The sequence below is a fragment of the Episyrphus balteatus genome, chromosome 1 (genome assembly GCF_945859705.1).
Source record: "Episyrphus balteatus chromosome 1, idEpiBalt1.1, whole genome shotgun sequence".
NCBI lineage: Eukaryota > Metazoa > Arthropoda > Insecta > Diptera > Syrphidae > Episyrphus > Episyrphus balteatus.
In genome coordinates this window covers 146,415,855-146,440,013 of record NC_079134.1, presented here as the reverse complement: position 1 = coordinate 146,440,013, position 24,159 = coordinate 146,415,855, and the positions used below count along the sequence as shown (strand labels likewise).

The window sequence follows — 24,159 nt, the reverse complement described above, 5'->3', positions numbered from 1 at the left end:
ATTTGTTTAGTTAGTACTTTAGAACTATTCAACGACTTCTGGCCTTGCTCGTTTCAATTCAAATGATTTTGGTTAAAATTATTTTATTTATTTATGATTATTATCATTATTTCGTTTGTCACGGGCGTGACACAGTTACTTCATTTTTTTGCTCCTGCGCTTGTGTCCTATTCACTAAATAAAGTATTTAATAAATTGAACACCTAATACATTAAGTTGTTAACATATGTTTAAAATAACATTTATTTACAATGTCTTTTAAGATAGTATGTAACGGGTGTGACGTGAGAAAATCGATTCGGTCAACTTCGGTGACTTTTAGAAGCCATGCATTTTGTAGATTTTTGAATGAAAAGTCATGGATATCGTATTCAATATGAAGAAAGATTTTGTTACATTTCCAGTAAGCATATTTTTGGCGGATACACATTACATCTATTATAGATATTAAAGTTTGGTTTTGTGTACGTTCGCTAACCGGCCACAACGGCTGACTTATTTTCTTAATTTTTTTTTTTTTTAAATTAAAGAGGCATAAGAGGAGAAGGTTTAAGGCAAAAAAAAAGGGTAAAAAGGGGTAACATGACATTGAAAAAAGAGGCTATTTTCTAAACGGTAAGTCGTAAAGAGTTGACTTTTTTTAATGATAGACAAATTTATTCAATAGTTAAAAAAAAAGTATTGAAAAAATTAAAAAAACATTTCAAAACCAAGTTGTGAAGGTTTTTTTTGCAGTCATAGACCTTCGACAAAAGACTAATTACAGGTATGCAAAATTTTGCACAGAAATTTGAGTTACACCATTAGAAAGATATTTAAAAAAAAATTAGGGTTCTAATACGGATTTTTTTTCATAGGCCCTGTATTTTGAAATACAAATTTTTGAAAAACAACTAATTTTTAGGGACATTTTTGAGTAGTCTTTTAGTTTTTTAGAAATTTTAAAAGTCTGCCAAAAATTTTAAACTTATAGGAAAATATAGATTTTTATCAAGTTTTGATCTTCTTTATCATTTGAAAATTAACTTATTACAGAGTCGAAAATTAGAAATAAATACAAGAAATGGCGGAACGAAGTCCGCCGGGTCAGCTAGTTACATTACATACTAATCTAATCCGAAAATAAATCTACGGACTAGACACACTGCAGTTTCGGAAACCAAATGGCTCTGCAGTCATCTACCTATTAGGTGTGCCATGGCCACCTGAATTTTGGCGGATATTTATATGATTTTATAACAATTCGAAAATGTTACGGGTGTAAAATATTTTTGCAACAGTAGTGACTACAAAAATCTATTTGTAACACTATATAAACATTAAAGAAAAAATCAATAACTTCAAGTTTCAAATATTATTTAAGCACAATTTACACACTAAATTTTTATTAGGGTCAGAATTTTTTAGCTTAAAAACGTTTTTTTTTTCACATTTAGTGATACAAATTTTTATATACATAGTACTATAGGGAAAGTATTATAACTTAAAGAAAATCAAACTATTTTTTCTTGGTTTTCGTTACAAATGAAATATTTATTTCAATTTGAACACTTTGCATCTACTAACAACGTTGTTTTAGTCTAAAAAAAAATTCTTTAATGCTCTAAAGTAGTGTTAATTTTTGTTTCTAAAATAAACTAATACTGAATCAATGGGTAAAAAGCAGTTTAATTCAAAATTTCTGAATGAGCGCTCCATAAAAATCCAAAGCATATTTTAAAAAGGATTCTAAGAAGTTCACATTTTGCATGGTAAAGTTTTTCTTTGACTGCATTAATTCAACTTAAAATAAACAAAAAAAAATTGCATCATCAAAGTAGATTATATTTGAAAAACAATATTTTGGAATTATTAATTCATTCCAGAAAGATCGGTGGGATAGGACTTCAATTTAAATAAAATTATTTATTATTTGACAGTTTGGGCCATTATTTTTATGTTTTTTTTTCATACTAAAAATTTTCATAAGTGTTTTAATTTCCTTGTAAAAAAAAATCAGAAAACTATTGAAATTTATTTTTAGTATGCAACATTATTTAAACATTGCATATAAACGTGTTGACGAAATTTGCAAAAAAAAATTGGTTTAGCCGTTTTTGAGAAATCTAGAAAAAAGTGTAATAAACGTAATAGGTACTAAAATTATTGATTTCTTGGTGATGGAAGAATATATTTTTAATAAAATATACAATACAAGAATATCTTTTTGAAAAAGGGCGAGTGTAAGGGGTATACAATTATACATAGATAAAAATCTAAAAAAAAAAATAGACTTTTTTTTTATTTATTTGGAGACTATTGAGCGGATGTCTTCTTTAGTTTTGTGTTAAGGACCACCGTAATGTTCATATATGATCTAATCGTAAATTTAAATTTAATCAAAGATACAATTCTAGATCTTAATGGTGTACACTCGGGTGTATGCGTAACTTTTTTCTTGGAGATTCAGTGTTATTTCTTGAAGATTATATTTTGTCCAAGAATGAGCCAAATACTTTTTCACTATTAATTAAAATGACTATTTAACTCCCTTTCGTGAATTGAATTTATTTAAATTAAATTTTATCAAAGAAAACTTTCCATAAAAATATTTTTTTGTTTTTTTTTTAAGAAAAATAATAACATTTTCAACAAAAACAAAACGAAATTGGAAACGAAGATTTATTCCAAACCAATCTCATTTGCATTAAAGAGTTTTTATTTATTCAAGAATCTAAAGAATCACTTAATTCATTAGAAGTCAAGTTAAAAGTTGATTTGAATTTATACTTTTTCAAAGTAATCGAAAATACGTTCTCTAGGAGACAATAAGATGGTGAAACAAAAGAAATTTACCTCAAATGTCTTCATCTTAATTCTATTTTTATTTTTTATTTCTTTTAAATCTGGAAATTTTTCAGAGTAAAAAACTGTAGAATAACAAGGAGTTTTCCCTCTGATTGACGTGATTCAAAAATGTATACTAGTTTTTCCAAGAAAACTATAACAGATTTGATGGATTCAACGTACACTGGGGTGTATGAGTAATATTTTTTTTTTCTTAGTCTAACCGTCGGTCGCAGTTGATTTGGAAGACTGAGGTATTTGATAAGTTTTCGTTAAAACTTACAAAACGTACAATGAAAAATTTAAAATATTTATTATGTCTAGTTTTACATTGAAAAGGTAAAGCTTAAACTAAATTGAAGAGCACAGAGAAAAATATGACCCGCTAAAAACTAACAGATTGCCATATTGTTTTACCTTCCATACATTTCATAAGGAAATCTTATTAAAATCAACGATTAATAAGGTTTTTTTAAGAGGATTTCTTATTATTTTTATAGAGAAAATCTTATTAAAATTTGACTGAAAAGTTGTTTTTTTTTGCAACTTAGCACTAGAACAAAAATCGCGATCAATATTTTCATGGCAGGTTGGTCCAGGTGGTAAGGTGGGCGACTAATGATTTGAAGTCTCCAGTTCGATTCCCAGCCTGGTCATCGTTTTTTTTATTTTTTTGCAGATTTTAAAACAATAAGGAAAACCCGATTGTTTTAATATGGTTTCCTTCTTGGATGAAAACCATAGAGAAATCTTATTGTTTTTGTTTTATTTTATGTGGTCTATTTTTCTCTGTGAGGGAATGGACAGTAACATGATATGAAAAAAAAAATATTTGTGTCTAGCTCTTACAAAATTTTCAAAAATCAGTAAAATTTGAAACTTACTTTATATTCATTTTTAAAATCAAACTAGTTCAGATGCTTTTAGAAATTTAGGAGGATTTTGAACATGTTTGAAGGTAAGTTAATTAAAGTGGACAAGGCCATCGGTTTTTTTAAATCTTGAAGGATTTCACACTTATTTTTAATTCGACGACATATTCGTCAGAGCATATTTTCTGACTTGTTCACATTAAAATATACAAAGAAAATAATTCTCCAATTCAATAACAATGTTTTTGAACTATGAATTTTAAAATGTATGATGAAAAGTCTATAATTTGTTGAGTTTCTACTGATTTAAACTAGTTTTAAGACTTAATTTCATTGTTTCTATAAAATACAAAACAAATATTAAAACTTTATATCCACTTAATGCAAATTTTACAAAAAAACGTATCTAAATATGTAGTTTTTCATTTCTTAAAACTAAAATCAACTAAGAATGAATTTTTGTATTTAAAATTTATTCTTCATTTTATAAAACTTGTCTCAAAAATGTATTTTCAATATTTGCATTTTAATCTAAATTCTAAAGGCGAAAAAACACTGCTTTAACCAACCAACTTTCAAACTATTTTTGAAAGTTTAAAAGCATAAATATACAAAAAAAAAAACTAAATTTAAAGCTAAAAGCTGAAGCATAGTAAAAAGATACAAACAAATCTAAATATATGCAAAACATATAGATATCTCACAAATTCACTCACTTAAACATGAATTCATATAAAAAATACAAAAAAAAAAGAATTTCTTCCTTTCTTTTTCAACTTGAACACACTTCAAACGAAAAGATTATATTTTTTTTTTTTTTTTCATTTTCAAAACAGAAATAGAGCTACCCAAAAATTTGCCTCTTAGTGCGCCTTTCTACTTTTTTAAAGATACATTTATGTATTTTTTGTTTTACTACTAAAACTATAAGATAGTCAAATAAAAAAAAAAATTCAACAAAAAACTTTTTCTACCCTTTTACAAAAATATTTTAAACTAGTTATAGCTTTTACCATGTGTAGTGCGAGCGCAAAATTAAAATTATTAAATTTGTTAAAAATAAAATTTAATTTTAAATAAAAAAATTAAATTTCAATAAAAAAAAATTATTTAAAAAAAAAGATGATATCTTTAAAAAAAAAAAAAAAAAACAAAATACATCCCAAAAACTTTCATGACGACCTTCTTACCGGTTTGGCTTTTGGCTTCTGCTTGGCCTGATGTTTCGGCTTAAACATATTCCACCTCACACCTAGGTTCGTTTTTTTCAACGCCTTCACCGTCTTCGGCGTCGCCTTGTCTGTCACTTTGCAGGATGTTTCAGAAATCGACAATTGTTGTGGTTGGTGATGATGATGATGATGAGGAGGATGATGATGGTGAAGAGGGGAAGGACGATGGGATAGAGATGGTGTAGGTGGGGTTGCGGCCAGTGCCGATGCTGTTTGCGAAGACTTTCCAATGATGACTGTTGTTGTTTCTTCCTCGAATGGCTTCAGCTTGCTTCCTATAATAGAAACAAATTCCACGAAGGCGTAGGAAGTGATGGAAGGATAATTTTTTTTTTTTGGTATATAAAAAAACCAATCGACGAAGGTAAAAAAATAAATAAATCAGCACAAAACAACAATTCAATAAAAGAAATAAAATTAAATCACACACACAAACACACTCTCAAATAAATTGTCACAAGGATATAATAATATAGATTATTCTATGGAGGTGTCCTTGTTATTGAAATCAACAAGTTTTTTTTTTCTGTGTGAAAAAGGAGCGACACTGTGTCCGGCGTGTCCTTCTAACGAGATGTGATTTTTTTGTTCGTTAATATAATATGAGCCTTGATTTCTATGTATGACCAAAGGACATTTCATCTAAAGGACACTTGTTCTGACAAACAACACAGCAGCATAGAGCAACAAAAAGAAAAATGATGTGAATCACAAAAAAGCGACACCTGGTGTCGTGTTTTTTTTTTTTTGTTTAACTTTTTTTTGTGTTTTTTTTTTTTTTCTTTTTGTTGTCAATTCTTCTCCTGTTCGTCGTCGAAAGAGATAGAGATAGAAAAGTAATAAGATCCACTTTCGGTTGGATGAACCTTTTTTTACCTTATGAATGCGTCCTTTCGGCCGTAGAAGATGGTGTGGGTTACAGCAACAGCACTGGGACAGGATGAGTTTTCCCAACATGTGGAGGTGGTGGATGTTGAATATCCTTTTTTTATTTTTTTTTCTTCTTTTATTATTTCTTTTTTTTTTAGATTTGTTGTGGAATCCTTTTTGGGTGTGATTATGAAAAGTTAGAGACTGGAAGAGATTATTCAAATCTTATGTCCTTTTTTTTTAGTATGTGTCGTGTGCTTTTTGTGAGTTTTTTCTGTAAAGAAAGAAAAAAAAAATAAAGGATTTAACATTAAAAATTATTTTTTTTGTCTAAATCATCCTGGAGACATCAAAGAAATATAATACAAAAAGGACTTTTGCAAAAAAAAAGAACAAAATAATAATAATTGATGGGAATATCTACCTACTTATGATTGACAGGATAACCTTTTTTTATCCAAAATCCTTTTTACAGAAAAAAATGATTATTAAAATTTTGTTTTGCAGATTTGTCTTCATCAAAAATAATAAGAAACAAAAAAACCTATTAAATTTAATTCAAGGATTTTTCATCCTTTTTTTTTTTTTGATGGATTTTACCCACATATTATACATCTTTTGTCATTTTGGTAGAGAGAAAATGTGTGTGTAATTAAAAAGAAAAACCTCTCATTTAAAAAAAATGCGTGCAATTGATATGTGGATGATGCACACGTGGAATGACTTAAATATTATTTTGCAGAAAGTCGGTATATTATCCTTTTGTTTGTTTGATGTTTATTGTATCACGTCCTTATGTGCCTTACCTCTCTTTTCTACCTGTCATATTCATTCGAATTTTCTCAAAAATTTAAAACAAAAACAAAAATGAGGAGAAAAAGAATACGAAGAAGGATCAGACCAGACTCACATAATAGTCTTTAGTTTATGTGGTATACTTTTTTTTCTTTCTTTTTTTTTTCGTCCTTTTCAGATGTCATATGAATGAAATGAAGTTTTTTTTCTGTCTGAAGATGTCGCAATGAACTGAAATGGATGTTTTTGATGATGACAATAATGCATTCGAATGACACGTCGAAGAGACTCTTTTATATCCATTTCAATTTTCATTTAAAATGGGTAGGAAGGTAGAGATGGTACATTATATTGGTTTACCTGAGTGAGAAAAGGATTCGATTATTATGTGTCATTGAGTGTGTCTTTCGCAATTTATTAGAGAAAATCGAAAATGTAATGATTGTAATGATATTGCATTGCGTAAGGAGATTGATTTATAAGAAAAGTTTTTTGGAATGAAAAAAAGTAAGTACTTACGTAGTTGCGTAAAAAATTAATTAAAATGAAGGTTTCCTTGATGATTTTAGACTAAGGAATTGGAAACAATTTCATGAGAAAAGAAGTGATAATTTAAAATTATCGAATCCATTTCATGGTCAAGTAAATGTTTATTGATCTAATCTTTTTGTACTTTTTTAACCAATACTTTCATATTAACCCTAGAAAAAAAAAAACAGGTATAGTTATTGACAGTAGCGTAGCTAGCATGTGTGGCACCCAGGACGGTTATTATGGTGTCACCCCCAGAATGAAAAACAGTAAAATAAATGAAATTCCATTATTCTATATAACTATGATATTTTACTTTCTCTTTACCATAGGCAAATTATGGAAGAGCAAAAATTCGAACTGGCATACAAATGATTTTTTTTTTTGACAGATGCTCTACAAGTTACACAATGTTAAATTGAAAAATTTGCATGGTTGGTTCTAAAAAATTCTTACTGTTTTTTTATAGGCATGGTAGAAAGATGATTGAAGTGTCATATAAAAGGTGAAATAATAAGCTTTCAGATGATACAAAATTTATTATAGGTTGTCATGTGAACAAATGGATTTAAAGGTAATGGAATACAAAAAATATGGATTTTTTTTTTTTTTGAAAGAAAAAATAATTTTTAAAGGTTTCACTTCTACCACGTGTGAACTACACCCATGATTTTTTTTTTTTTAATTTGTATATTAGGGTGGGTCAAAAAAATTGAAATTCTTTTTTTTTTTATTTGGTACTGCGAAAAATCGATTGCTAGACACCTCTAGAATATACACACCAAATATGAGCTCTTAATATTAATGGGAAGGTCCTCCGCTTCGCAATTTTCCATTTTTACATCAAGCTTCTACTAAAAAAATTATGACAGATAGAAAACGTGCAGTTCGAAATGAAAATGTGATTTTTAACTGGAGCTTCGCACAACTGAATTGCGTTCTTTTGTTCGCCGATGTTAACTTTTGTTAAGAATAGTTAACTTTCATTGTTCCCAAATGGGAAAAAAGTTATGAAATGTTGCATTGTGAAGTCACAAAATCGTTTCTAAATGCAATGTTAAAGGGTCAAATAGTTACATTTTTTAACTTTTTTCAACTCAGCTTCTGGACTTGAGTTTCAATGATATTTTTGATATTTTTATTCCAAAAGTCTTTCAAAAGTTTTGTTTTTCTTAACCTTGTAAAATGGACAGAAAAAAATATTTGTACGGTTATTTTTTCCATACAAAATGCTAAGCCAATCAATTTGCGACAAGATCATAGCTATGTATAAAATATTGATTGTCAAAATTTGCGATACCCTTTTTCTTTTCCTTCAAAATTGAAAACGCTTTTTTCCGTTGAAAAAAAAAAAACTTGGTTACGCTATCATAACAGATCAAATAACGCCGCCGCACAGTGGATCGAAACTATGAAAAAGTGGTCATGGGACTGTAACTTCTGATCTAATGAACGGATCCTAAAACGGTTTTCGCTATATTGCTTCTTGAAAATCGCAGAATTGAATCCAATAAAAAATCACAAAAAATGTTTAGTTCTTTAATTTTTGTTTACTTAAAATAGCGGTTAACATACAAAAACTACCAAATCCTTATTTTACTACACATAAAATTAATACTTTACGTTATTGTTTTATTTATTAAGTAAAAAAAAGCGTTTACATATTTTGTTAACAGTCTTTTAAAATACCGATTATTTGCAAAAAAATTATTATGAATAAAAAGTAGCTTAAAAAGGATTATCTTATGTAAATATGTGTTATTTAAAAATGAATTGGTATTATTATGAAAATACCAACATAAACATAAAAAATATGATAAAATATAGATATTGTCAACTTAATAATGAAATTAATTTAAAAGATAATGATGGATTCATTAAAAAAAAAACAACAAAAAAGCAAACAAAATACGATATACCTACTTATACACTAAAATTATTTATCAAAAAATCATAAAGCTATGTACAGCTAAATATGAAAGACAAGTAGCTAAAATTGCAAATTAAAATGTACAATGTACATAAGAGCGACCAACGAATGATCAAATGAACGAACAAATGAAATTGTACATATTTTTAGAACAAATTTCTTAACAAAAAACTGGAGTTTAAATTTTTCAAAAAACCAAAAAAAAAATATTTTTTATTTTCTTAAATAAGAAACAATTCAGAGAACAAATTGTTTTGTAAGACAAATTTTATTTCGAAGCCATAACATTATTTTAAGCTAACCTAGTACGCTGCTGAAGCGAAACGAAAATGTTTCTAAGCCTCCAAAGTCAGCAACGAAAGTCAAAATTAAATAATGTCAATAAATTAAAACTTGAAAATAATTTTGAAGAAATTAAAATTCACAAAGTGCAAAATTCTTTTGGACCAAGGAATTTCCAAGTATTTAAGTACAGGTACCTAATAATATCGTTTGTCAATCTCGTGTGCTGTGAAACGAAAAGCATAACAAAATTTTTCGTTGTGCTGTTTTTTTATACAAATTTCCGTTTCGCTTCAGCAGGATACTGGGCTTTAGAAATTGAAATATATATATATATTTTTTTTTTTAATTTAAACTTTAGTTAGATTGCTACTTTATTATCCAGATTTTGTTAGAAAATACATAAGCATAAAAAATTACAGTTCGTTCATTCGTTGATCACTCTGACAGTGCTTTACTCTTAAAAAAACCTTAAAAATTAATTGTTTTTACTCACTCTTTCTTTATTTTTTTGGTCAATCTGCCTTACGTTATGTATTCAGTAGTTACATTCTTGGTTTAAACTACCCCATGTCACTTTAAGCTAGCCAAATAACACCAACCCTCCCCTTTACAGATAGGAAAAAATAAAAAAAATAAATAAAAAAATACTACCTAAAGGGTTAAATTTATAAAGATGGTGCTCTAAAAAACGGGGTCGGATTCGGTCGGATCCAAATTTTTTAAAATATTATACACGAACTATTAAGCTTTCATTCTAGACTACTAAGAGAGCGGGCATATGTGAGCATTTTTTTAAAAGCCTTTTCAAAGTTGAAGAGAAATTTTCAAAAAGGGTTATAGAAAAACGTGTTTTAGAATTATTTAGAAATAAAATTTTAGGATCTTTTTCTTAAATATATATTTTAGATATCAGTATCTTATCAACAAAATTTATTTCAAGAAGATATCTTAAAAAATGAGCCAGATATAAGAGTATGAAAATTTCTAAGAAAAACATCATTTTTTTTCTTGTGAAATAGTCCCCACTTGAGACTCTGTATCTTGGAAACCAAAACATTTTGATAAAAATAACTTGTGGATTATGAAAGAAGGGACAATTTTCTATGATTAACAAACAAAAAATATGTACAAGAATGAAACAAAAATTTTCACCCAATGTCCGGAATTTTGTACTAGACGTTCCACTGTGCGCCGGTTTGGTGTCATTCACTTTTGTGGGTGAACAAAAAACGTTTATTTTGTATCTTCATTCATTGCAAAAATTCATGGCGTCTTTAACTTTTAACAGATTTTTAGCTTTTTTGTTCTATTTTAGAAAAAAGACACTTAGACACAATTCAACAAGGTAACCTACTTTTTAAGAAAATCGGTTGAGAATTGACTGATTAGAAATGTTAAACCTCTTAATGAAAATGTTCATAAAAGCTTGCATACTTTGTTTTAATATAATTTTATGAGAAATGTAAAAAAAAAAAAAAAATTTGTATAAAGTAATAAATAATATTTTTAAATGGTTGTAACCCCAAAAAAACGCTATTTAATTTTTTCTATAACATAGAATTTTCAGGAAAAAAATTGAAAATCGTACAGTATTTTATTTTTAATAATTTTGTTTACACTCAAATGTTAATATATTTCCCATGACATGCCATTCTTTTTATCTATTTATTTGAATTGTCAAATAAAAAATTAATAACTCTTTTTCTTTAAGTTAATTTACAAAATGGTAAAAATTTACAACAAAAATCCAAAAAATTTGTTTTTTTTTATTTCCTTAACTAAAATTTTTTTCGTTGACATAGGTTAAGTGATTTAAGAGAAGAAAATATGCAGACATTTTTTGACGTGATAACGTCTTATAAATCGATGAGCCATGGCAGCCACCACAAAAAAGTGACTCCATTTTCTAACGTTACACTCTCGGACTTTCGCAGTGCGGCAAAAAATTTCAATTCATAATTAAAAATAAACTATTAGAGATATAAAAATATTCTATAGCTTATTTGAAAGATAATAACCTAAAGCTTTATCTAAACGGAAAGATGAAATTTGGGCTAAAATCTAAACGCGTGGTTGTAGAGAGTTGATTTGTTTTGCTATAGATAGATGAGATTAATTTAAGAATAACTCCATTTAAGAAAAAATTCTAAAAAATTTTGAAACTAAGCTTTAACGTTTTGTTTGAACGTTGAACACATGTGGGGCTATGACAAAATGATGATTTTGGGTAGAGGAAATTTTTTTTTGACAATTCTAAAGATGCCAGGCGAAAGATGAGAGAAAAAAAATTAGGCTTCTGATACGGATTTTTTTCCAACACTCTGCGTTTCGAAATATGAATTTTTGAAAGACACCTTGTTTTTTAGGGGTATTTTTGGGTAATTTGTAGCTTTTTTTTGGAGCCTTCAAAAAATCTTAAACTTATAGGACATTAAGCCTTATGCATGCATGTGCAAAAACTTGGAATCGTTAAGTGAGAAGTGAGTTTTGACTTAATAACAGAGGAAACAAATTTTTAAAAAACACGTTTTCTGACAGTTTTTAACCGGTTTTCATCGTTTTTTATTTTTATCTTTTTTTCTTTAAAAGATACAGGAATAAAGTATGTGGAGTTATGACAGGTTATAACTTTGGACCAAGAGAAGATAAGATTATTAAACTTTTATGAGCATCCTGATACAATTACCTTTCATTTGGTATATCACACATAACAGTAGACTAACTACAACCTACACAATGTTAAATCAAGAAACTTGCGAAAAACCTCAAAACACCAGTGGAGATCTGTTGCCCCCCGAACAGCCACCATAATGTGAAGTACCGTAATCTCAGTCTGGAAATTCGACATGGTTGACTTTAAAAAATTCTAACTTCTCTTGTAGGCATCTTTGAATTAGATTGATACGTCATATGAAAGGTGAAATAATAAGCTTTCACATGGTATATATTTTTTATAGGTTGTCAAACAAAAAAATTGATTCCATAGCGTGAGAACATAAAAATAAATGTTTTTTTTGTGTTTTTTTTTAATGAAATTTGATCAAGTTCAAAAAATTCTAGCTCTTTTTGTAGATGTCTCATAGACCTGATATATAATTTGAGCTAAGACAATAAGCTTTCAGATGGTATAAAATTTTGTTAGGGAAAAAAATGGAATCAATGACGTGAGAAGATAAAAATAAATGTTTTTTTTGCTTTTTTTAAGGAAAATAATTGTTTTCAATAAATTATTTTTATACTTTTTGCGCATTGTAAAATTTAAAAATGGTTTTATTCTTAAGAAGAAATACTTGGCTTTTAAATTGCGTAATTTTTTTTAATAAGCTTTTAAAATTAAAAAATTAATATAATGAGAAAATAAAAAAGGTATTTTTTTTTTTTGGCTTTTTCTTGCAAATTATGATTTTTTGAAATAAGTAAACGCTTCAATTGACTCATTTTAAACAAAAGCACACAACCTGTTTTCTGACGACGTTATCACGTAAAATCATCGTCCGTAAACCGGCTTTACAGACAACCTCTTTTTTTTTAAACAAGCTTAAGGTTTCTAAGATTTTTTTTTCTGAACAGCAGCTACTATATGAAAGGAATTTGCGCTAAAACTTCCTGGGTACATAAGATTACAGATCCCAACCACTACCACAAGTCTATTCTATGATTGTAAACCCTTCGACTGGGTATTGTTCCCGACAAAGTAGCTCATTAACTTATCTCTCTACTCTTAACAATTCCCACATTATGACAGACCACAAAAAAAAAAAGGATCTGTGGCAATTAGTTTAACACTTAAAAGCCTAATTTGATATCCCTATTTCCTGGTGGCAATCAATGTTGACTCATTGTCGATGTCAAAGTGTCGTCGATATTAATGCCTCCATTATTCATTTACCACTTTCGCTCGCTCTCTCTCATTTACCAATCAAAGTATCAGCAGCAATATATAATTGCCCTCTTCCTTTTTTGTGTTTTGCTTTGTTGTGTTTATTTACACTCATTCATGCACATTTCCATATAGGAGAATAGAGATTGAAGGTATCTGTTTGTGTAACAGGCTCGACACACACCCTTTTTTGGTCCTTCATCATGTCACATTATATCTCCATATCCTGCCGGAATTTCACTTTCCTTTTTTTTTTTGTTTATTTGTCTGATGTTTTGTTTTTAACATAAAAACACACACATACAAATATACTCATAGACAAATACATAGATATTTATTATTATTTCGTTGCGAACTGGAAGGCTTTTTATTTCCATCTATATTCTCTTTTGCAAATTGATTTTCGTTTTGTTTTTTTTTTTTTTGTTTGAGGTTTTTCAAACGAAAAAGAATTGGAATAAAAATATCCAATTTATCAGGACTTTTGCTACTTTTCTTGGGGTTTTTGGTGTCCCTGTTCCATTCCACACTTCGAAATGTGATAAAGTGTAAATTTTATATTCATATTTATATTTCGATCCTTTGGGGTGATATAGAATTTATGAGTTCGTATTACGAGGAGCATTTTCAGTGTGCTTGCTTTCTGATTTGTGTAAATGGAGTCGCATTATTTTATCTCATAGGGATTCAAAGTGTCTAAGTTAGGAATAATGTATACGAATATAATGAAATTTAAAGGTTAATAATACTTGAAAGAGGAAAATTTTTATGAATTTGATTGGGAGCATTGATTGACGGTATTGAGATATTCACTTCTGTAAATAAAGCTTTTGGCGGTTTTTTGTAGAAAAAAGATTGAATAATTTGTCCTACTTTTAGGAATGTATTTCAGTTTTTTTGGTGAAGATTTCACAGTTTTTAACATTTTGAGATGAGTTGTCCGTGATGAATTGTCTTGGGATGAGTTGTCATTGAATAAGGTGAAATTAGTTTTTTTTAACCCAAAATAAGATTTAAATAGCCCTGAAAAAAAGTTGTTCATTTGCAAAGATTCCCATCTAATTTTAAGGCTCTCAGTTACAAAATAACCTTATTTATAATCAGAAGCAAACATTATTCTTATCGTAAATCAAAAAATAATTAAACCATTTGGCTGTTTTTCTTATTTCTTATTTTTATGAATGTATTTCAGTTTATCTGGTGAAGATGTCACAGTTTTTTTTTACATTTGAGATGAGTTGTCCGTGATGAATTATCTTGGGATGAGTTGTCTTAAAATAATCTGAAATGCATTTTTTCACCCAAAATGAAATTTAAATAGCCCTGAGACATTTCCCATCTCATTTAAAGGCCCTCGGTTGCAAAATAACCTTATTTACTCAGAAGTAAACATTTCTGATCTTTAATAAAAAAAAAAATGTAAAGCATTTGGCGGTTTTTTCAACGAAAAAGAATCGATTAAATAAATTGTCTCATTCTTATGAATATATGTATTTCGGGTTTCTAGTAAAGATTTGAAAACATTTAAAATTTGAGATGAGTTGTCCGTGATGAATTGTCTTGGGATGAGTTGTCCTAAAATAAGATGAAATTACTTTTTTTTAACCCAAAATAAGATTTAAATAGCCCTGAGACAAAAGTTGTTCATTTGCACAGATTCCCATCTAATTTTAAGGCTCTCAGTTACAAAATAACCTTATTTATAAATCAGAAACAAACATTATTCTAATCACAAATCAAAAAATAATTAAACCATTTGGCGGTTTTTCTTATTTCTTATTTTTATGAATGTATTTCAGTTTATCTGGTGAAGATTTCGCAGTTTTTTACATTTGAGATGAGTTGTCCGTAATGAATTATCTTGGGATGAGTTGTCTTAAAATAATCTGAAATGGTTTTTTTGCGACCCAAAATGAAATTTAAATAGCCCTGAGACAAAAGTTGTTCATTTGTACAGTTTCCCATCTTATTTTAACGCCCTCGGTTACAAAATAACCTTATTTATACTCAGAAGTCAACATTTCTGATCTTTAATAAAAAAAAAAGAATCGATTGAATAAATTGTCTTATTCTTATAAATATATTTCGGGTTTCTAGGAAAGATTTGACAACATTTAAACTTTGAGATGATTTGTCCGTGATAAATTGTCACGGGATACGTTTGTCCTTAAACAAGCTGAAATTGATTGTTTTCAACACAAAAGTTGTTCATTTGTACAGTTTTTCATCTCATTTTAAAGCCCTCGGTTACAAAATAACCTTATTTATACTCAGAAGGAAACATTGTCCTAATCTTTAAGTAAAACAATAAGTAAAATATTTGGCGGGTTATAAAAATAATTTATCTTATTTTTATGAATGTATTTCGAGTCTTTAAGTAAAGATTTGATAACTATTCACATTTGAGATAATTGTCCGTGATGACTTATCCCAGGATGAGTTGTCCTTAAATAAGCTAATATTAATTGTTCTCAAAACAAAATGAAATTTAAATAGAACTGAGACAAAAGTTATTAATTTATACAGTTTTCCATCTCATTTTAAGGCCATATCGGTTACAAAATAACCTTATTTATACTCCTGAAGTAAACATTTTTGATCTTTAATAAAAAAAAAAGTAATAAAAAAGAAATCTAATTAAATTTTTTATTGAATATAGATCAGACATATTCTGCAGGCTATAGTGTGAAAAAAAATTCGAATATCTAGGTAAACCACCGACCCTTGAATGGAACCGCTGGCATCATAAAAGTTCTTCGAACTTCCACTCTCTACACATACCACTCATATACCTCTCCTACTATACCTGTGTGGACAAAGAAACACTTTTGAAAATGTATTACATTTCAGTGCGGATGATGGCTTCCCGCTAGAGGCTTGATGAGAAGCCATCCTTAGGTGCGGGAGGTAACAGTGCATGTAGTAGAATCCATCATCAAACATCTGTACATCCAACCAAACGCCTGGGCTGTGTTTTTCCAATGCATGAATAGACGTAGTTTTCTCGTGTCTGTGGGCATGGGCATGATTTTTATCGGTCGACTTTTGGATGAGAAAATATAAATATACACTCCCTCGTGTAAACTTTAGGTATATATCTATATTCTAGGTAATAGGTGTACAGTATATACCTTATTTTATAACCCAGACATTTTGTAATCCATTCAGAAGTTATCCCATGGATGGATGATGACATTTTAACGACTTTTTTTCTTTTTTTTTTTTTATTATTATTATTTTGCTTGCAACCAATATAAGTTCTTTGATGGACATTTTGTTTACGAAACAATTTTTTGAGAAAAACAGACAAATTGAAAAAATTGTAATGTTCTTTTTTCGAGATATTAAAAAATACCTGAGAAGGGTGGAGAACGAGGGAGTAGGTACTCGAAATAGATTTCTATTATTCAAATGGAATTGTTCCATAAAAATCGAAATTTGTTTCAATTTTATTGCTAAATATTTTTTATTTATACTTTAAATACATCAATAAAATGTTGGTAGGAGTGTGAAAGAAAAGCGTAATTTTATGTTTATTTTTTTTTTATTTCTTTTATTTATGTTAATTAAATTTTAGATTTTTTTTTAAGATGATATTTTATTGACATGGATGCTGAAATGTGGATCAATTATACATTATTGATTTTTGAAGAGCAGGAAATTACTATTCGTATTTTGCTTTTAAATGTTTGCTGACTGAAATATGTGAAAATTTAACCTGGATTCTCGGTGGGAGGATATTTTTGAGATTGGAATGAAATTAGCTGACGTTATGAATATAACTGGGTGAAGAATTAATGAACTAAACAACATTAAGTCTAGCCAGGCGTCTTCCTTTCTACTTATTGCTTAAAACTATTAAATTAAAAGATTGGCATTTCGATTGCTAGAGTGTTAACTAAGACAAGTCTAGGATAAGAAGATTAAACTTAAAGTCAAAATATTTTTATGAACAACTTAATCACAAAAAGGCTTGACAGCAAATATTTAAAATCGAAGTCATCAAAATAATGCACAGGTTTTTAGCTATAATATTCCTAGTTCCCAATTAACAGAAGTCAAAGGATTGTAAAGGATCAAAAATCTAAAAATTTTAAATAAATTTTTTAAAACTTTTTATATGAAAATCAGACACTTCGTATACTTCGTTCAACATTTCAAATGAATTTGAGCTACAAATAAAAAAATTAACCAAATTGATTTTTTTTAGTAAGATATAGGTAGATTTTCAAAAAAAAAATATTCAAAATCTTTAGAATTGTAAATAATTAAAAAAAAAAAAAAAAGTAATAATAAATAATTTCAAAATCCCATTTTCGAAAAAAATAAATAATACTGTTTTTTTTTTTTGAAAATTTTGATTTTGATTTTTATTTTTATTCAAAAAAGACCTTACTGAAAAACTAACAACTAGATTTAATTTTCAACAAAATGTTTGAATCATTTTTCAAGCATATTGAAATATCTCGAAAATGTTACCGTTCTGAGAGAAACTAAAAACAAGAAAATAAGCAAATTTCAAGATTCTATAAAAATCCTCCATATCAAATTTAAAAAAAAAATCTGTCCACCTGTTTAAGCAGTGCAAATGTGTATATCGTCCCGTTTCTGCTTGAACCTCGTAAGTACATTTTTTTAAAGATTTTTTTTTTCTGTTAAACATTGCTTTATAACTTACAGAAAGAATAGATACAAAGGTTTAATTGAAGAAACAACTCAGTCAATATGTCTTAATCAAAACCTGATTTCCCTTTGTTCAATTCATAATTTAAATTTTGAGAAAAATGTATATTTATTTTAAGAATTGAACAAAATTTGATCTGTAGATACGTGGTTCAGGCAGAAACGGGACGATATACGTGTACGTTCAGAGTTACAGATGCAAAGACCGACTTATATTTTGGACTTCCTCATCATGTTTATGTTTATTAAGAGTTCAACAATTATTTTGACTCGAAACCAATACTAATCCTATAGAGTTAGATAAAATTAAATATGTGTTTAGAAAAAAAGCCTTAAAATTTATGAGTCCTGCTTTTTAAAAAAATTAAAACAATTGAACTTGATATGATAAGGAGGTAAAAATTAGTACCGATATTGGTCTTGTAATTATCATGAACCCAAAAATTTGCAGAACCTTTTGAGAATAAAAATAAAAATAAAAATAAAAATAAAAATAAAAATAAAAATAAAAATAAAAATAAAAATAAAAATAAAAATAAAAATAAAAATAAAAATAAAAATAAAAATAAAAATAAAAATAAAAATAAAAATAAAAATAAAAATAAAAATAAAAATAAAAATAAAAAAGTTGCCTGAGAATACATATGTATTTCGAGTAACTAAGAATCGGGTGTTATAACTTTATCTTTTTGAGTTTCAAGAATTCTTGAGTAAGGCGTACCGAGAAAATTCGACGCATTTAAATTATAACCTGCAAAATCATAATTAAGGTCATAAGCATCTGTCAACTTCTTTTTTGAAGCCAATTCTGACTAAACGCAAACTGGTACAAATTTACGTGAAGTTTGATTAAGACTTAATTTTGATCTAAAACATCTCTTTTTGCCTGTGCGAGTTACAAATGCGAAGTTATTACGAGCTCGGCAAAAATCTCTCAGTATTCATCAGTTGTTCCTACCTTACGTACATTTACTGTCGGGTTTTGTTTGAACGAAGCACTTCAGACGTTAACCAAAGGCAGTTTTTTTTATTCTAACAATAATTTGAAATATATGCGGAACATATTTATAATATAACTAGCTGACCCGGCGGACTTCGTTCCGCCATTTCTTGTATTTATTTCTATTTTCGACTTTGTAATTTGTCATAATTCCCAATACAAAAATGTAATCAAAACTTGAAAAGTTCGTCCAATTAATTTAAAAATATTCATTTTTAAAATTAAAAAAAAAGTGGCCTATGTTAAAAACGTTTTTTAAGTTTTTTAATTTACCATTGTGAAGCTTGTAGTGAATGTAGCGTTATGTGTGATACATCAAATGAAAGGTAATATTATCAGGATGCTCAATAAAGATAAATCAAATTTTTGTAAGCTCCAGATCAAAAGATGTAACGTGTTAAAAAATAGAGTTTTATTTTACCGATATTTCAAATTTGTCATTACAAAATTAATTGAAACTTTGTACAAATATAGTCTTGCCTATTATCTATCTACACTGTAAATTTCATTCATTTATCTATTGAAGAAAAAAAGATAAAAATAAAAAACTGTTAAAAACGGCCAAAAAACTTGGGACAAAAAAAAATTGTTTTTCCCGTTATACCAATTTGTCTATCATTTAAAAAAAAGTCAACTCTTTACGACTTACCGTTTAGAAAATAGCCTCTTTTTTCAAAGTCGTGTTACCCCTATTTACCCTATAAAATCTTGAATTTTTTTTTTATTTAAACCTTCTCCTCTTATGCCTCTTTGATTTAAAAAAAAAATTAAGAAAATGAGTCAGTCTGTGTGGCCGGTTAGCGAACGTACACAAAACCAAACTTTAATATATATAATAGATATGTAGGGCTACACCGAAAAAAAAATTTGATAATAACAGCTATCAAATTAACATTTTTCAGTGACAAAAGTCGTCCAACAATTAAAATATCAATTTTGATATTTTATCATATCATTTTGACATTTTTTAATTTCAGGTGGGATAGTAAAAATTTCACTTTGACAATTAAAATATCATTTTGACATTTTTTTAAGTTTAAGTGGATAGTGAAAATTTCACTTTGACAATGAAATTATCAATGTTGACTAGATTTTACGTTTTAGTTTATTATAATGAAATTTATTTCTTTCCTTTTCTTTTTTATTATTTTTATTATTTTAAGAATTTTCTTTCTTTTTTCAAAACATTACTGAAAGGGAGTATTCTTTACAAAGTAATGGTGATATTATTTTTTCTATTATAGGTGATATAATTGTTTTGTTATTTTTTCCCAAACTATGTGAAGTAAAATCTTAGTGCCGATCAAATTTTCTCAGTAAATCATACATTTTACTTCGAAAAAACACAAAGCGCCTTTAAATTAGTACACATTAAGAATTTTTTATTTAATATTTTTCAATAATTTGGAATGAGAAATTGATATGAAAAAATGATAATAAAATATCAAACAAAATTTCCAAAATGTGACATTTAAATATCATCCTGATAATAAAAATGTTGTTTTAACATTTTAAATATCATAAAACACATTTTATAGAGCATTTTTGGCTGATGGCGCAGTGAAACCTCTATTATGTATATGTTGTTCATACAACAAATACTCAAAAAAATAGATCTCATTCATTCATTTAAGAAAATTTGTGGTCTCATTTCTTAAAAACTTTTTATTAACTAGTGCAAAAGAAATCAAAGTCATGTAATTTCCTTTTGTGTTACATGTTCTTTGAACTAAAGATTTTATGCCAATAATTCCTCACTGTTGTATAATATTGAATTCCAAAGATTCATAAAAAACAATTCCTTTAAAAATTTCAAATGTTTCAAAATTGCTTTTTTTTATTTTATGACATTGCGTATTTTCTATGTAAATCATAAAGTCATAACTCATAAGGATACGCATATTTCATTTATTCCCTTTCAAAATGACGAGGCATTTGATCCCTTTAAAATTTCTCCTAAAATGAAACTCAAAGTACATACTTCTTTAAATCTTTTTTTTTATGTAACACACATCATTGTATAACAAGCCAATTGGATTTATCTCTAAAAGTACCTACCAACAAAAAAAATTCATCCAAAGGATCAAATTCATAATGCCAATTATGGGTATTATTTCCAAGCTTCAAATTTTACAATTCAATTTCTTTTGCTTTTTATGTGGATTTGCGTGTGTGTGCAATCAAGCTAATTTTTAATTCGTTTTCAATTCGTAGAAAGAATCAGCCAAATTTTCTGTGTTCTTTTTTTTTGTGGAAATTTCCTTTTTGAAAAAATACAAAAACAAATTAGATTTAACATGCCTCATGAGCAAGGATAATTTTTACAAAATGTATCCAGTCATATATGACTGTGTGAAAATTGGATTTTCATACGTTACGTAAACGTATCTATTGGTTACTCTTATATTTTAAACAGAAGCATCAAGGATTTTATGTTTAATCCGCCATCTTCAAAGGAAAAAATTTTAACCTTTTGACTTCGGCTCACAAAATTTAAATTACTTTTTAGATGAAACGTTCAAATACAATAAAAAATAAATTCCTACTTGTTATGATTTATTCGCAATTATTTTCCCGAAAAATCTTTTTATGTTGAACTCATACATAATTATTTTGTTTAATGAATGAATTTTTTTTTCCCCGGAAGTCATTGTGGTACTATACTATGGAATATAAATGTCTGAAACTGGTATGAAGGCTGAATGTGAATGTACATACATATATGAAATCTTTGAAGGGTAAAATGCAGAACAGAATAAATACATACATAATTCGATTTGATATTAAAATCAATGAAAAGGAAATATCGATTATGGTTGAATATTTCTTTTTTTTCGAAAAGTTAATTCTGAATAATGAAAATACTCTTTAAATTATAATTTAATTATGGGATTTACATAAAAAAATTTGGTAATGCAAATAATTATTTCGATGCTCTTATTAATACAAAAATAGAAGTTTTTAAATATTGCGTTTTTCTCTTTAAATCATCAAGTACCTAAAAATGTTTAGGATTCTGAAAATATTGCACTGTATTTTTAAATTTCCATGTCTGTTATTCGTTTAATATATATAACTTAGGGCGTTCGTTATTTAGTTTTTTTTTTGCGAGAATCAAGTTATTAAGTGGAAAAACTGTTTCTTAATAATAAAAAAAAAATTCCTCTAAATTTTTCAGATTTTTATTTTGAAACTAGATGGCGCCCCAAGAGGGTTAAAGTTTTTTAACATTTGAAATAGGTATGGGTCAAAATCAAGGAAATGGAAAATTTGATTTCCAGGCATTTTTTTTTTAAATGAAAATAACATTTATTTAAAGTTTTTTTCTCATTTACCAATTAAAATAGTAGGCAAGCATCTACAAAAATATTTGTTTCGGTTAGAAAAGTTTCCATTTCTTTTTTATTGCATAACTCAAAAACTGATATTCAAATGACTTAAAAGCACATTAAAGTCAATTATTTTAAAGTATTTCTTTTCTAAATACTACATATACACAATACTTTTTATAAATATGTATATGTACATCTCTTACAAAAAAAATTAAGTGTTGTTATTTTTTATACATTAATAAAAGTTGTCCCAAGAAAAATGACGCATAAAACCAACATTTCTTAATGTATCAATATTTTAATCATCTAACGTACAAAAGGGTGCTGCAAGCAGTTTTTAAAATTGATTTTATATAGATTTATCATTCCACGCTTATTTTTATGGATAAATATATAAAATGTATGCAGTGGCGTACGTTGAGTCGTGGGGGCCCCGGGGCAAGACTAAATTTTGGGGCCCCTTTGATATTTGGGGGCCCCTTAGATACAAAAAAAGTACGTATACGCCACACATTTTTTTACTTGCGATATAGGTACCATATATCAAGTTATGCATTCGTACAAAAAAAAAAGTTGAGATAACATTTTTCCATGACATTACGATGGTAGACAATGCCAAAAAAGTGGGTCCCGGAAGTCCTTCTGTCTGTCTGTCTGTCTGTCTGTCTGTCAGTCTGTCTGTATAAGGAGCTACAGCCTAAACGGATGGACCGATTAATGTCAAACTTGGTATGTAGCGTTATTTAGCCACTCTCCAGAGGGGTTTTTGGAATTAATTTTTTTGGACCAAAAATAACGGTACTTGTCATATACCGATTTTAGTAAAATAGAAATATCTCAAAAACGACTATAACGATATTGTTTAAAAAATTCAAATGTTAGTTTTAAGCTAAGGTTCTTTCAATGAAATTTTTTTTTTGAAAATCATTATTAACGGTACCTGCCATAAAACCGTTTTTTCAAATCCGATTATCTCCGAAACTGCTTATTCGATTTCAAAAAAACTTTTTGTGAAGAAGCATTTATATAATTGAAATATAAGCCAAAAATAAAATTTTGAAAAAAATAATTTTTGGATTTAAAAAAAAAATTTGAAAATTTTTTTTTGAAAAATCAAATTTTCGAAAACGGGACATTTTTTTGAAATTTTGTTTTAAGATGTTGATTAGTGATTTCTACAGAATGGCATACCAATTTTATTTTAAAACTTTTTTTCCAAAAAATTATTTATAAAAAATTAGTTTTTGAAAAAACGGCTCTAACGATTTTGAAAGCTTAGAATTGATTGTTCTTGGGGCCTCTGTTCTGAAGTAATATGAACATGTACATATTTGATTTTCCATCATCAAACTTATTTTTTTTATTGTTGGGCCTCTGAAAAATTAATTTTGGGGCCCCCAAAATTAAATATTTAGCGGCCCCTAAAATAAAAATTTTTTAAGCTTAGAATTGATAGTTCTTGGGGCCTCTGTTCTGATGTAATGTGTACACATTTGATTTTCCATCATCAAACATAGTTTATTTCTTTTGGGGAACCTGAAAAATTATTTTTGGGGTCTCAAAATTAAGTGCTTAGAGGCCCCTTAAATATAATATAATTTTTTTGGAGCCAAGAATGAATAGGTATTGTAGCGTCTGTTCTGATGTAATATTCGGAATGCCACCAATAACGTAATGTTTTTATTTTGGGCCCTGATGTATTTATGTTGGGGCCCCTAAATTGATATTTAATTTTCCATTTGGTTGTTTTGAACCACTGAAGTAATAGCTTTTGAGGATCCTCAAATAATATTTGTCATGTCATCAGAAAATTTGATGAATATTTTTGTTCTCCTTAGTATCTAATAGATTTTGGGGCCCCCAAATTATTATTTGATTGCCTCTCAACTAAAGGGGTTCCTGAAAAAATTATTTTTTGGGACC

General features: G+C 27.8%; 1 protein-coding gene across 5 annotated transcripts in view; it reads right to left on the bottom strand.

Annotated features, from left to right (window-relative positions):
- LOC129907327 (transient receptor potential cation channel trpm) overlaps positions 1 to 24,159 on the bottom strand; it is a 282,057-nt gene that overhangs the window by 183,578 nt on the left and 74,320 nt on the right. For 4 of the 5 annotated variants that reach the window (XM_055983461.1, XM_055983462.1, XM_055983467.1 and 1 more), the window contains exons 2-3: positions 5,807 to 6,074; positions 4,889 to 5,205 (exon numbers count right to left, since the gene is read on the bottom strand). In XM_055983461.1, the coding sequence (XP_055839436.1) occupies positions 4,889 to 4,936 (48 nt within the window). In that variant the 5' untranslated portion in view covers positions 4,937 to 5,205; positions 5,807 to 6,074. The remainder of the gene's footprint in view (positions 1 to 4,888; positions 5,206 to 5,806; positions 6,075 to 24,159) is intronic. The other variant, XM_055983464.1, reaches the window with a different exon arrangement.